Source organism: Mytilus trossulus, chromosome 12 (genome assembly GCF_036588685.1).
Source record: "Mytilus trossulus isolate FHL-02 chromosome 12, PNRI_Mtr1.1.1.hap1, whole genome shotgun sequence".
In the NCBI taxonomy this organism is placed as follows: Eukaryota; Metazoa; Mollusca; class Bivalvia; order Mytilida; family Mytilidae; genus Mytilus; species Mytilus trossulus.
Genome location: NC_086384.1, coordinates 38,923,442 through 38,936,659, shown reverse-complemented (window position 1 = coordinate 38,936,659; position 13,218 = coordinate 38,923,442). Strand labels below are relative to the sequence as shown.

The following is a 13,218-nucleotide window of genomic DNA, read 5'->3' as shown; positions in this document are numbered from 1 at the left end:
CCCGATAACGGAATCCAAATGATGTAGCATTCAGGGGGTAAAAACCAAGTGTTTGCTCGACTTGACATCTATCAAGAAAAAACATTATGATGACATAAATTATGTACTTGTTTGTTTCGGATTTTAGGACAAACCGAAACAGTTTGCAGATGAATAGTATATTTTCAAAAACATTAAAGTTTAGACATGTTAGAAGAGGACAGTTCTCCTTTAAAGATTTAAATTTTCAAAGCTCAAAGGAAAGAGGGTAGCTTTGCATTGAAATTTGAACTGTAATACTTAAGCCCCAAAACAGCAAATGCATTTTTTTATTATTTATTATAATTATTTATTTATTATAAAATAAGCTTCACTGATGAGTCTAAATGTAGACGAAACGTTCGTCTGACGTATCAAATTATAAGTCTGGTACTTACTATTTACTATTTACTAATTGCTAAAAAAAAGTCTATATTTGTATAACTAGCTTTCCGCTAAATAACTTTTAGAGACCATACTTGCATAATTTACTATTACTAGATATGATTGCAGTGATGATATTATCTGTTTTAAAACGTACTTATTGCTAAATAAACTTGCAGAAATGGCATCGTAGCGATTGTTAGTTGGTGTAGCTCTGCACATTGGAACTATAAGCTTCAGGTCATCTTGTACAAAAGATGTAAGTGATACAGCAACATTTAACCATTCGCCGACATATAATCTGACCGGATCCAGTAATTCTATAAAACATGTGTCATTGCACGGACCCTGTTGACGGTAAAATGACATTGATATGAAAAATCTCCCAAGAGCCGTCTTTGTAAATGCGTCAGTGATTGGTGTAAATCCTTTTGATACTTCTAGGTTACGAGCAAATATACAGGTCACATCGATCCAATAAGTATTGTCGCGTATTACATGAAGTTGTACCATTGTGTATTTATAACCTACTTGGTTGGTATAAAAAATGTGAGTTGCATTTCCCTGTGAAAAAAAAAACAATTGAAAAATTTTAAATAACACTTACAAGTCTTAAAACAATATGAATAGATTTGATTTCCATACATGACTGTCATACAAGTGAGTGGTATACCTAGCTTTAAAATTATGTTTTGTCAACTATTGTCTACATAAGAAAATGCCAAGTCAAGAATATGACAGTTGTTATCCATTCGTTTGATGTGTTTGAACTTTTGATTTTGCCATTTGATTAGGGATTTTATTTTCATTTTCTCTTTATTCTAATTTTACAACTCATATAAAAATAAGAAGGTGTGGTATGGTTTCCAGCATATACAGGTGTAATTGATAATCGTTAAAAGAGGAGTATGGAATGATTTATTAACTAAAAAAAATAAATCACAGATGAATTTAATCAAGAAAATAATACTTTAAAAAAAATGTTACATACCACTACAGGGAGATAACTATGTAAAAGTCAGTAGGACGCTTAAATCACGATCTATTGTTCAGGAATATTAAGTTTGTTGTTTAACGTTTTGAAATCTTTATAATTTTGTCATATGGTCAATGAAAATATTTTGTCAAAATTCTATCAAAATTAAACGAACCAAATTTATTTTAGTCAAAGGGGTTATATGAAATAACCACCTTCAATAGCATTAAAGGATAACATTGAAACCCACCGATGCATGAGATCCACATTCCTCAGTAAAAGGTATGATAATAGACACAGTAGAAGAATTAATAGCTTTTGTCAAAGTACACAATCTGCTATTATTTTTGACTGATAAATGTTCAGTTAGAAGGAATCTATCTTGGTATCGACTAAATTGAACGTTGAAGGTCCCATTTGTACACTTCATGGTGGGAACTGGTACTGTAAATATAAGTAATGTGTTACAAGACATAATATTTGTAATTTCTTTTTAACGTAATATTCCAATTTGAAATGAGCGGACAAGTCTTTCAAATTCCATTTAAACATAACAGTTTTACTAGAGTTAACAGAATAACAGGAATTGGAATCAACAAGGTATTAACATGCTATGTTTCGTGCATTAAATTTTGTTATCTGAAATTCTGAAAACACCTTTATTTTGAGTATACTCATAGTTGTTTACTAACGGATTTGATTAAACATTTAGTAAACGTTATTTCAGTAAATGTCACCAGAAAATGATCTACTCTAACTGTTTTTGAATTAACAGTAAGAATAGTTCCCGTATGATGGTTTCATAATATTTTGCAATGACATGAAACCACAATCGACATTGAAATAAAACATAAAAATTCTTAAAGCAAATATAAAAACAGCTTTACCTTATGATATGTTTGTATATTTATATTTGAAGTCATCAGGTGATTAAAAATAATTTACAGTGTCTACAAATTAAAAAATTACAAGTTTGTTTTCAGTTGTAATGATTAATTATCTTCGATTTTTGAAGTAAACAAATGGAATTGACACCAAACGTTACTAAGTAAAATGTTTGATTTACCTGGTGGTCGCTCATTTTTCAGAGGTATACACGTGACACTTGCAAATTCTTTGTGTTCTGGTCTGCAGTTATGAATGGACCAATTTGATCTTTTACAATCACGTATGTGGTGTTCTTCGCCTGTACATTCAACATCATCCAATAGGTAATTCGTGCTAACTTGGTTAATACCGGCAATTATTTCGTCAGGTCCACCAGCTTGGACACAGTACAAACTGTAAAATGTATGTTAAACATGTAAGTATGAACATGTTAAGGTCAATAAACCTTTTGTGACTAAAAAAGCAATAAGATATGATTTTTATTGTATCTGAGCCTCTTATGTAAATAATAGTACTAGGTAGTATTGTTGACTCGATAAAGTAAATAGATTCGATTCGATATCCAGAAATCTCTGATTTTTTATTAGTATTTCTATTTTACTACTTAGATGCAATCAATTACAATACTATGCATCCTGATATATTTGATTTGAGGTTCGTATCTGAAGGCATAAAACTTGCCAGGTATGATAACATGTAATTACAATTGAATAATTCTAATTTATAGGAAATAAAAAATACGTCATTCTGAGACTAGTAAAAATCTATGAACTCAACAATGCAGATGTAATAAATTAAATGTTACGTGTAGTTATATTTGCTTTGTATCACTGACATCAAGAACAACAATTTGTTGTTTACTATTGAATCAGTTTTTAGGATATTACCATTTTACTTGCTAATGAACATATTCCTTTTTCGTAGCTGAACTCCCTTATTTCTTTTTTTAATGAAATTATATAATCTTTCAATCAAGTTCTCAAAACATTATTTCATGTTTTCGTTGTATAAACTGGACGTATAAATATTCTTTATTATGAATTGAGTTAGATAGTCATTGATGACCACAGAATTGTTCTGTGTGACCAATTAATTTCATCATCCTTTTTCTTTTACATAGACGGAAGGATTAGAATAACACGGATTATAAGCATAAACACAACTCCTCCGAATAAAATGTATGTATCGATCGAATAAATCAGATATTTTGTCCATGGTATTGCAGATGATATAAACAATGTAAAAAAGAACATTTATGATAGTTGTATCTTATGAAAATATACCAGGATATACATGTAGCTCCTACTTGTTAACTAATTTTTACTCAAACGATCATTTTTATCTGATCTGAGCAACTCTCAACACGACCTGACAATAAATATAAATACATATTCACACTTTATCTTTTCAGACTAATGTGTTCAGTATTAAGAAAAAAATCTGTTTGCGGTAATTTAAGATCGTTGCAGTCTTTTTTCAGAGTGTGCGATTGTTATCATGTACTTGTACAAAACAAAAGTGTCTGAAAAATTAAACATTGTTATATTGACTGTAATTAGTTGTCCGAACAGTCATGAATTCAGTACAAGAATGAACTAATAATAACATCATGTACATACACATACAAAATATTTAAAAACATACTCAAAACAGAGCATTCGGCATATCACTTTTGCATCATTCAGGCTCCATAGGTCGTCACAAATGGATCCCCATACACCATTGTGTTTAATCTCTACATAGCCTATTCCAATAAGATTCAAGGGCCCAATAAGGCGTACATCAAGGTTAGTTCTAAAATTTGCGCCTACAATAAGAAAGCTAATTTAGATAGAGAAAACAAACACGAACACGTGTAGTTTTTATTTGAAAATAACTAAAAAAATGCTGTATTGCAGATGATTGGTTGTGTGTTCGATTTTGCAACTAACTATTTATATAATTCATGTTAACCATTTGAACTTTAAATCTTTATTATATTGAATTAACTCTGTGTGGTGAACACATTCAGCTATAATATCAGAATATATCTGAATGCAGCAAAACTAAATTGTTTCATAGTTGATTAAAAAAAGGATTGGTTCCTTTATTTCTTATTAGTAATATAATAATAATAAGTAATACCTTTCAATAAAAAAAAAGCTAATGCAAAACGTATTACTCATGATATACCTACATATCATTGTTCATTGTTATTACTTTCAGAACGATAGGTCCTATTCTGAAGAAACTTCTTGGAAGATATAAAGTTTAAATCAAACGTGCATTTATATAGATTAGACCGTTGGTTTTCCCGTTTGAATGGTTTTACACTAGTAATTTTGGAGCCCTTTATAGCTTGTTGTTCGGTGTGAGCCAGGGCTCCGTGTTGAAGGCCGTACTTTAACCTATAATGGTTTAATTTTTAAATTGTTATTTGGATGGAGAGTTGTCTCATTGGCATTTACACCACATCTTCCTATATCTATATAAAACATGTAATAGGTAAATTAGTAACTTGACTTGTGTAATTTCATTCTATCACTACAGAACTAATTAAAAACATTAAATACACTTGAAAAACAAGTCCTGTATTATCATGATTATTGCAAGTTTTGGTTGAACATTTTAAGTTTCTATCTAAACTAGGTTTTTGTCAGAAATAAACCTTTCTCAGTTTATTAGTCTGAAATACAAGACATCTTCGTTAATGCATTTTTTTGAATTTCGAAAACAAAAAAGGTGAAGTTTAATTTATCTATTGCCTCAATAAAAGAACATTATGAAAGATATATATTTTATCATGTTGATTACATGGATAATGCAACACTTTTTATTTTACTTTAAAGAGTTAACCAGTTCTAATTTGATCGCATTTATGTGTAGAAACTTGTTTGCATCAAAAGTAAACAATCGTATTGATTCAGTGATATTCACCTGTTGAACACAAACAAAATGAAATGGTTTGATCAAAAACTGAGCAACAGTGAATCATTTGCAAAAAGCCTATAATTTAAACAAATATTGTAACTCTTAAAACGACCTAACAGTTCTTGGTTTAGAATTAAATGATGATCATTCGACTATCCGGGCGGTAATTCATTTGCCACTGTTGTCTTTTGTTCATGTCGTTCACAATATAGATGATTGTTACTATTTCCTGTTAGCCCTAGATATTATATTCGCAAGTGTGAACGTTTTTCCCCTTTTACAATAGCTACAATATGCATATTTAAAATCGATGTGTGTGCTTGATTTAGGTTGCATTTCTGTAAATATTGACAATGTAATTTCCCATAGGAACTTCTTTTACAGCTTAAGCTGTACCACTTTTACTATGAAGTTTAAAAAAAATCTTATCCTGGAATTGAAAGTTCAGATGCACCACAGTTTTTTTTAAAGGTCAAAATAGAGGGATGTGCGGTATATTTTCCACGTGTATATGCCCTGAACATCTAAGAGTTTAAACTAACACTAATTTTCTTAACTGCCCCTACCTCCATGACCTCAAATGAAAGGTTACCACAGATTCAATGTAAAAAATATGCACATGCATATTTACTGGTAACATTTCCAAGTTATGTCTCTGTGAGATGGAATACAGAGAGAATAACTGGGAACCAGTATGTAAACAAAATTAATTTTCTATGAATATTCAAGATCTCACCAAAAGAGGCGTGTTTTAAGTAACAGCTGTATTTGCAAAGTGCAACCTTTACTGGACGAACAGTCTCAAAATCTACACTTCATAAATTTGAATTGATATAGACAGCAAAAGCATACAAAAAAATAAAAGAGTTACATTACGGAATAAACGTACAATTTGATGGTTGCTCTATTATTTGATAAGTTATTGACGAATTCGAAATCTGCATGGCACGTGATTGGATGTTGCAGATCACACCAACGTCTTCCTTGTGATTACAGTTAGAATTATTTAGTGGTTTTGCCATGCATTGATCTAGGTTTTGTTCATCCCCTCGACATACCAGATCGTCATACCATATAGGTCCAGTCCCTGGACCAAATCTGTGATCAAGCACTGCTATACCTCCGTTACTGTATTGAATGAAGAAATCATCAAGAAAGTGACATAGTATTCACATTTTACTTCAAGGAATAGATTAAAAATGAAGAAATAATATGAATTGAATTCAAACAAACACTTATTAATAAATAGAAATAAAAATGATTAGAATTATAAAGATTAAGCAAAAGAAAATTGTAATGATGATTATAAATGAAAAAAAAATAAGAATGCTAATTGTAATAATGATAACAATAATTATTATAATGAAATTAGCATTATTAACGATCTACGAGCTATGTCCGAACTCATAACCGCTTTGTTCACAGGCGATTGGTCACTGTTGATGACCTTCTCAGACTCTTGGATTCCAAGGCCCTTTATGATATTGATCTGGTATATATTAATCCATAAATGCTGTGTTAAGTTTTTTATCATGTAAACATGATACACACAGACCTTGTATTTATATTATTCATGAATATATCGAATTATATAATCGGTTAAACACCTTTTGTACACGTGAAAGGTTTAGTCAATTACATCGAAATCCTTGTGCGTAAATATAGACCAAATGCATACATACGTATGTCCCAAAACTCTGCAAACTACTGTGGCTGCGCTGTTATCAAATTTGTCATCACATACAGTTCCACTGGTTCCATTTAGTCTTATTTCTACTCGTCCTTGTAGGGCGGTATGATTCTCACCAGTTAATGAGTAAGTTCCTAGTCGTTGGGCTAAAATGTGAAAAAATAAAATTTACATTATATGTTAATACCCCTTAATTTATCAGAGTATAGCACGGTTTAAACCTGTTCTTGCATTGCTGACAGTAGCTTCTTGAAATACAAATCTCTCATAGAATGGGTGATAAAACAATAACATTGTACTCAGGCAAAGTGAGATACCGACTACTTCTAGATTATGAGATCTAGAAGTTTAATTTTTGTATAATGATTTAGATTTGTAAAAGACAGATTCATATTAAAAGTAATACTAATTCTTAGTACATACTTTGTAACCGTATCAATAAAGTTCTGTCGCTGCAATACAGGCTACATATCTCCTGCTCCAAAGATTAAATCTTAGAAAACGAAGTGCATAACAGTTATCGAACGCAAACATAAAAGGATAAAAAAAATACCCCCAAAAAATGAAAATTATCAGTTGCTAAAACATTAAAATTGAAACATTGACAGAGAAAAAAAAGGTTATCAACAATTACATAAGACATTAAAGACTAAGATACAAGGAACATCCCATGCAACTAAACCATCACTTCTTTGTGAGATTAGATAGTTATCATATCTAAGGAATTATGTAAATTCTTCGTTTAAATAGAAGTAACAGACGTTTGAATAGTTAGAGATAAATAAATTGTGTACCCAAAAGATGTAGTCCAAATAACTGCGGGTATAGTCGAAAATAAACATATCTATAAAGTTTTATTTTCTGATCTCTTGATTTCGTTTAGTCATACACAGGGAATCATATAAGTGCGAGCATAGCAAGGTTATTAGGGTAAAAATCTATTTTCTACACAAATGATAACCCCCTAGTGGTGTATTTTGTCTCTACGGAATTTTGTAATTTAATGATTTTCTGTCACCAGTTTAACTTTCTTTGTGTGAGGTAAACAAAGATTATTACAGTGCAGTTTTGATTTATTAAATCCCTTTTTATGAAGTTTGAAGCTTTTTAGAGACTTTGTTTGAAATGCAAAAAAATAAAATAAAACAAATATCATTTATAATATCTTATCTATACTATTAAACGAGAAGACCTCATTTGAGGTGTCGCTTTTCTTCTTTCCACAAAAAAATTAATCATCATGTCTCTGTGTCCTATGGGTACAGTGCATAATCGCATTTGTCATCCATTCATATGATTATTAAGATTGAGTTATTTTGGGTGAAAAACGAGAAAAAAAGACGTCCGGATATGTTTCCGTCATTGGGCGAAATTTTAAGTCAGATTAGACTTCCGGTTTGAATTTTTCTGTATACTTTGAACATACATTAATACTACGAACATGACGAATACAGTGTATTTTCTGTCTTATATCCGTCATTGGACGAAATTTAAGTCAGATTATACCTCCGGTTTTAGTTTTTCTTTTTACTTTGAAACAAATGCATATACAACGTAAAAAGTGTATTTTCTGTCTGATATCATTTTCTAGTTAACTATCCACGGCAGTCACAGGGTTTATTTAATAAAGAGGGTCTGAATAATATATCAATGACCGCTGTGGATCAATTATTAAACTGAGAATTGACTGTAAAAAGAAAATACACTTTCGGGATCGAAATTTCAGGATTGACCATTTCGGGATCCGGGATTTCTTTTTCGAATTTCGGGATGTCGAGACATTTAATTTGTATAATAAATTCAGAACCTCGGGATTTCATGTTTTTGAGCCCGGGATATTGGGAATAGAGCCCCTCCGCAGTGGCGGATCATGAAATGTTCATACACAGGGGCCCGTTGACTGCCTAAGAGGGTCCCGCTCCGGTCATGCTTCAGTGATTCCCTATATAAGCAACCAATTATTTTCCAGAAAGGGGGGGGCGGCCCCCCAAATCCGCCTCTGCCCCGAACCCCCTTTAATGGATGTTCATAATATACAGATAAGCGCTAAAATTATTCATGTGTCATTTAAATTAATAGAGAACAAACAAGAAAAAAGGATTTTTTTGTGGAAAAAGGAGGAGCCGGGCTAGAAAACCAATTATCCTGTCCCAAATTACCTATAACTTTTGATACCTTTTCTGAAATTCTCAAGTCACTAAATTTTTTACAAAAAAAGAAGATGTGGAATGTATGCCAATGAGACAGTTCTCCACAAGAGACCAAAATGACACCGAAATTAATATTTAAAGGTCACCTTACGGCCTTCAACAATAAGCAAAAGCCGATACTGCATAGATTTAAAACAATTCAAATGAGAGCACTGACAGCCTTATTTATGTACAAAAAATGAACGAAAAACAAATATCACTGAACCACTGAATTACAGGCTCCTGACTGGAATGTTCACTGGAATGTTCATAATACATGTACACTAAATGTATGTTCATAATACATGTACACTAAATGTATGTTCATAATACATGTACACTAAATGTATGTTCATAATACATGTACACTAAATGTATGTTCATAATGAAATTAATAGAAAACAAAAAATGGCTATTTTGGAAATAAAGGAGGAGGGTTAAAAAAAAACACCTTCTTGTCCCCAAGTACCTATGACTCCTGATACTTTTCCTGAAATTCTCAAGTCATTAAATCTTTTACAAAATTCTTCCTACAACACTTTACATCCTTTCAAATACGCTCTGAATGCCCGCGATTTCGCGGGTGTGTTCTAGTATCCTTTTAACAGTCGGGCTTAATTTGTGAGCCGTTTTCTAGGATTTTTACGGATTAATAATTCATTTACATCATCAGTTGCTATAACTATATACAAATAAGCAGATGTGGTACAATAACGTTAATTCGAGACAACTGACCACGTGAGATTTAATGGCGCAGAAAAAAGCAAAGATAGATCAATGTATGGTCTACAACAATAAGTAAAAGCATACCACAAACATGACATAGTCCACTTTAACATACCTCGAAATATAAAACAGTGTAGTTCATATACAAACGAATGGCCTGTTATTTCTTTTTTGGTATCAATAACACGAAGCTCATAGTAGTGTGATTGAAACCCAAATTATTGCAACCAAAAATGTAATACAAAAAAATATTACATTTAGTACTAACGGAATAAAAATAAATATCCATAAAGAAGCTAGAGCACCTCTTGTTATTTCATCTTATGAAGAAAATAGTTATTCTCATAGATTCAACGTCAATGTGTAGTCGCATAACTTTTCTTAAAAATTAGGGGGTCAATTAGGGGTATTTGTGGAATCATTTCAATTTCTTTAGATAGTAATTTCAGCCGCACAGTATCAAAATTTACGACAGATATTAGAAATATATTGGCTCTCATTTCGTTTTTTGTGTTTAGTTTTGTCTTTCCTTAGTTCCTAAGTTGAATATAGGAAAACACGACAGTTGTGTAATTCTGAAATTAATCTTGAAATTATATTTCTGTAATAGGTAGGTTTGAACTCTCCTACAGGTTTATCTTATAAAATAGCATAACAAATTGTCAATAATTTATATCAAATTTAAAAACGTATTGATAAAAAAAGATATTTTGCCTAAATAAGAATGTATTGTCACTTTTGTAGGAAAAACTTTGTAATAGCGATGTTTAATTACATGGTACCAAAAGGATACTTACCTTGAATGCATACGTATGCACAACAATGAAGCAACACTCTTAAAATCATCATATCATGCATATGGCAGTTTTGAAAAAAGGTCAAACCATTTATGCACCTAAACGAATATCTTTTCTGCGTTTGTGAAATACAAAACGTGTTTTTGCATGCAAATAGTTTTCGCTCAATATAGTTAGATAAAACTATCAATTTTACATGAATACCATAACTACCTTTTGTTGTTATGTTGTTATGTTTAAAAAACAATCAGAGACATCCAATTGGCTAAGAGTTTATCTTACGGGTCATTGTAAAGAGTACTCAAAGGATTTCTTTCAAAATTTAAATGTTTTTGGAACAAATACTATATTAAGATGTATAACAATAATCTCATAGTCAAATAATGGTAGCTTTTCATAGCACTTGACGCAATTATGAAGAGTTCTGTTTGACCTTTTTATGTTGATTTGAGAAGGGATTATGTGTACGCAATTGGACTACTGTGACGAATAAACAGATTCATCCTTAATTTACAAGCTATTTCTGCATATGATTATTAGATATTATCTGGAATATTATCAAGATAGATATTAAATGTAAACAACAATAATGTTCAGCAAAGTAAGGTTTACAAACATGTCAATATGATCAAAAGTGTAAATTCATCCCGAAAATTCTTTTCACTTTTTATTTTACAACTAAGCAAAAATAAGCCAAACTCGTCCACAATCCTTTTAAGGGTATATAATACATGTAATACTAATAATCATTATTTTTAACTTATTTTACATGATTTCTACCACCACAGTAGATACACGTAACCAACCAAGCTCTTTGGAGCTTCTAGTTTGTCTTGGACGAGATAATCATTTCGAAGGAGAGGGATTGGTATAATTGTTTGTTTTGTTTTGAAAAAAATATAGACATATAAAATATTTGTACAAGGTCATTCATTTCGACGAAGAACCCTTGAATACTTTCGGCATACACTAGTTAACAAAATTAAAGTCATATCCGATGAAGAGTATTTATAAGTTAGGTGCAGATATATATATTCAATTTTAGTCCCTCTTCAATTAAACCATAAAGCTCTTATCTTTTTTTCATACAAAAATGAAGAAAGATATATGCACCTAATACGAAAGAAAACATACTGAAACCTGGTCTTTCATGTAGAACTAGTACTAAATTTAAAAGAACTCCCTTTATCCTAAATCGTTTGCATCTTGAAACAAATACTTGCCATGACTGTAATTCTATACAAAACTGACTAAAACTCTTTATATGTAATGTTTTTGTTAAGACACAATGGACCATTAAGAAGAAAATTTGACGTCATAACTAACATGACTAAATGCCGACCAATCATTGATGACAGAGAAAAAATACTTCAGGAGTGAGGGGAAATATTTCTCTCACACCATTAACGAAATGTGAAAATTGCAGAAAAATTCTAGAACTTTTTTTTATTTACTCAATTAACTAAAACACATGATACATAAAATAAACCAAGATAGTGGTCCATTGTTTTTCCTCGAACAGTTTATGTGTTTTCCTCGGTTTTATTTTGTAAACAGGAATTATTTTCTGTCAATCGATGAATGGTTATTGAACATACCGCTTGATCCATCTTTATAATATTCTGTAGTGGCGGTCAAACTTCAAATCTATGCATTTGGGATGAAAAATTCTATGTATATCGACAATTTTAGCCTTTTTTAAACAATGTATCTACTGTACTGATATCTAAAATATTAATCATTTATTATATCAATACAAATATAATGACAACTGGGTTAAAGTTTTGAGATTAGAAACTACTATCACCTTCGAAACATAGAAAGTGTCACTCACGACATTAATATGATTGAACAATGCTCAATATCATTCACATATTATCTAAACAGATATGACAAAACCTAGTTAAATATTATGTCAACGTTCAGTTTAGATTTTTTTTACATACTGATTTCATTGATTTATCAAAATATTTCACTTTATTGGCATATGGCTTTGTCTAAGCTAAATTTGAAACAAACAATCATAGAGGAAATATTATAACAGAGTTTTGTGTGCTGACGAAGAAGAATCATGAAATCGCGTCGAAATCACGAAATTTATAACGTGTTATTTAAAGAAAAAATTATTATAATAATAATAATTGTTGTTTCAACAAAAAAAGAAATGTTATGTAATACACTGTATTTGATGTGGTTTGATAGGCACATTACAAGAGGGCTGCAAAGGGGATATCTACACAGAAGAACGCGATGAACGAACAATTAAAAATGTCTTGCTCGTTGATCTTTATACCGATTTTACGAAACACGGTAAATAACGAACCTCTTTATCGGCTGCATGTGAAAAAAGGCAAACTTAGTTGCACAGAAATAACTCTTTACCACCATCTTATAACTGAAGATCATCTAGAGTGCATATTGTATGTATTACACTTGTGATCAAATTGAAGAAATGAATCGTACTAAGATATACTGATAAAAAAAACTTGAAGATATTTATGCATACCAATGAAGGGAGAATAATGGCGCCTCCTATGTGGATCTTAAGTATCTTCTTATGAAAAACCTGAACTTATCTATTATTTATATATGCTTCGTTAATTTTTTTAGAAGCGATTAAGAAACTATGGATAATCTAAG

At 30.9% G+C, this 13,218-nt stretch overlaps 1 protein-coding gene across 1 annotated transcript; it reads right to left on the bottom strand.

The window, feature by feature from the left end:
• Positions 1-462: 462 nt before the first annotated feature.
• On the bottom strand, positions 463-10,712 carry LOC134692436 (deleted in malignant brain tumors 1 protein-like). The gene is made up of 7 exons (XM_063552887.1): positions 10,579-10,712; positions 6,859-7,012; positions 6,066-6,304; positions 3,911-4,073; positions 2,445-2,659; positions 1,629-1,822; positions 463-966 (listed from the first exon to the last, which is right to left on the bottom strand). Exons 1-7 carry the CDS (start codon positions 10,637-10,639, stop codon positions 463-465), a joined length of 1,530 nt encoding a protein of 509 aa, XP_063408957.1. The 5' UTR covers positions 10,640-10,712.
• Between the last annotated feature and the right edge of the window lie 2,506 nt (positions 10,713-13,218).

Coding starts and splice junctions, on each gene's coding strand:
- LOC134692436 (XM_063552887.1), bottom strand. CDS start 10,639: ATGCATGATATGATGATTTTAAGAGTGTTGCTTCATTGTTGTGCATAC. Junction 7,013..10,578: donor TGCATACGTATGCATTCAAG/GTAAGTATCCTT, acceptor TTCACATTTTAG/CCCAACGACTAGGAACTTAC. Junction 6,305..6,858: donor TGCAGAGTTTTGGGACATAC/GTATGTATGCAT, acceptor CATTCAATACAG/TAACGGAGGTATAGCAGTGC.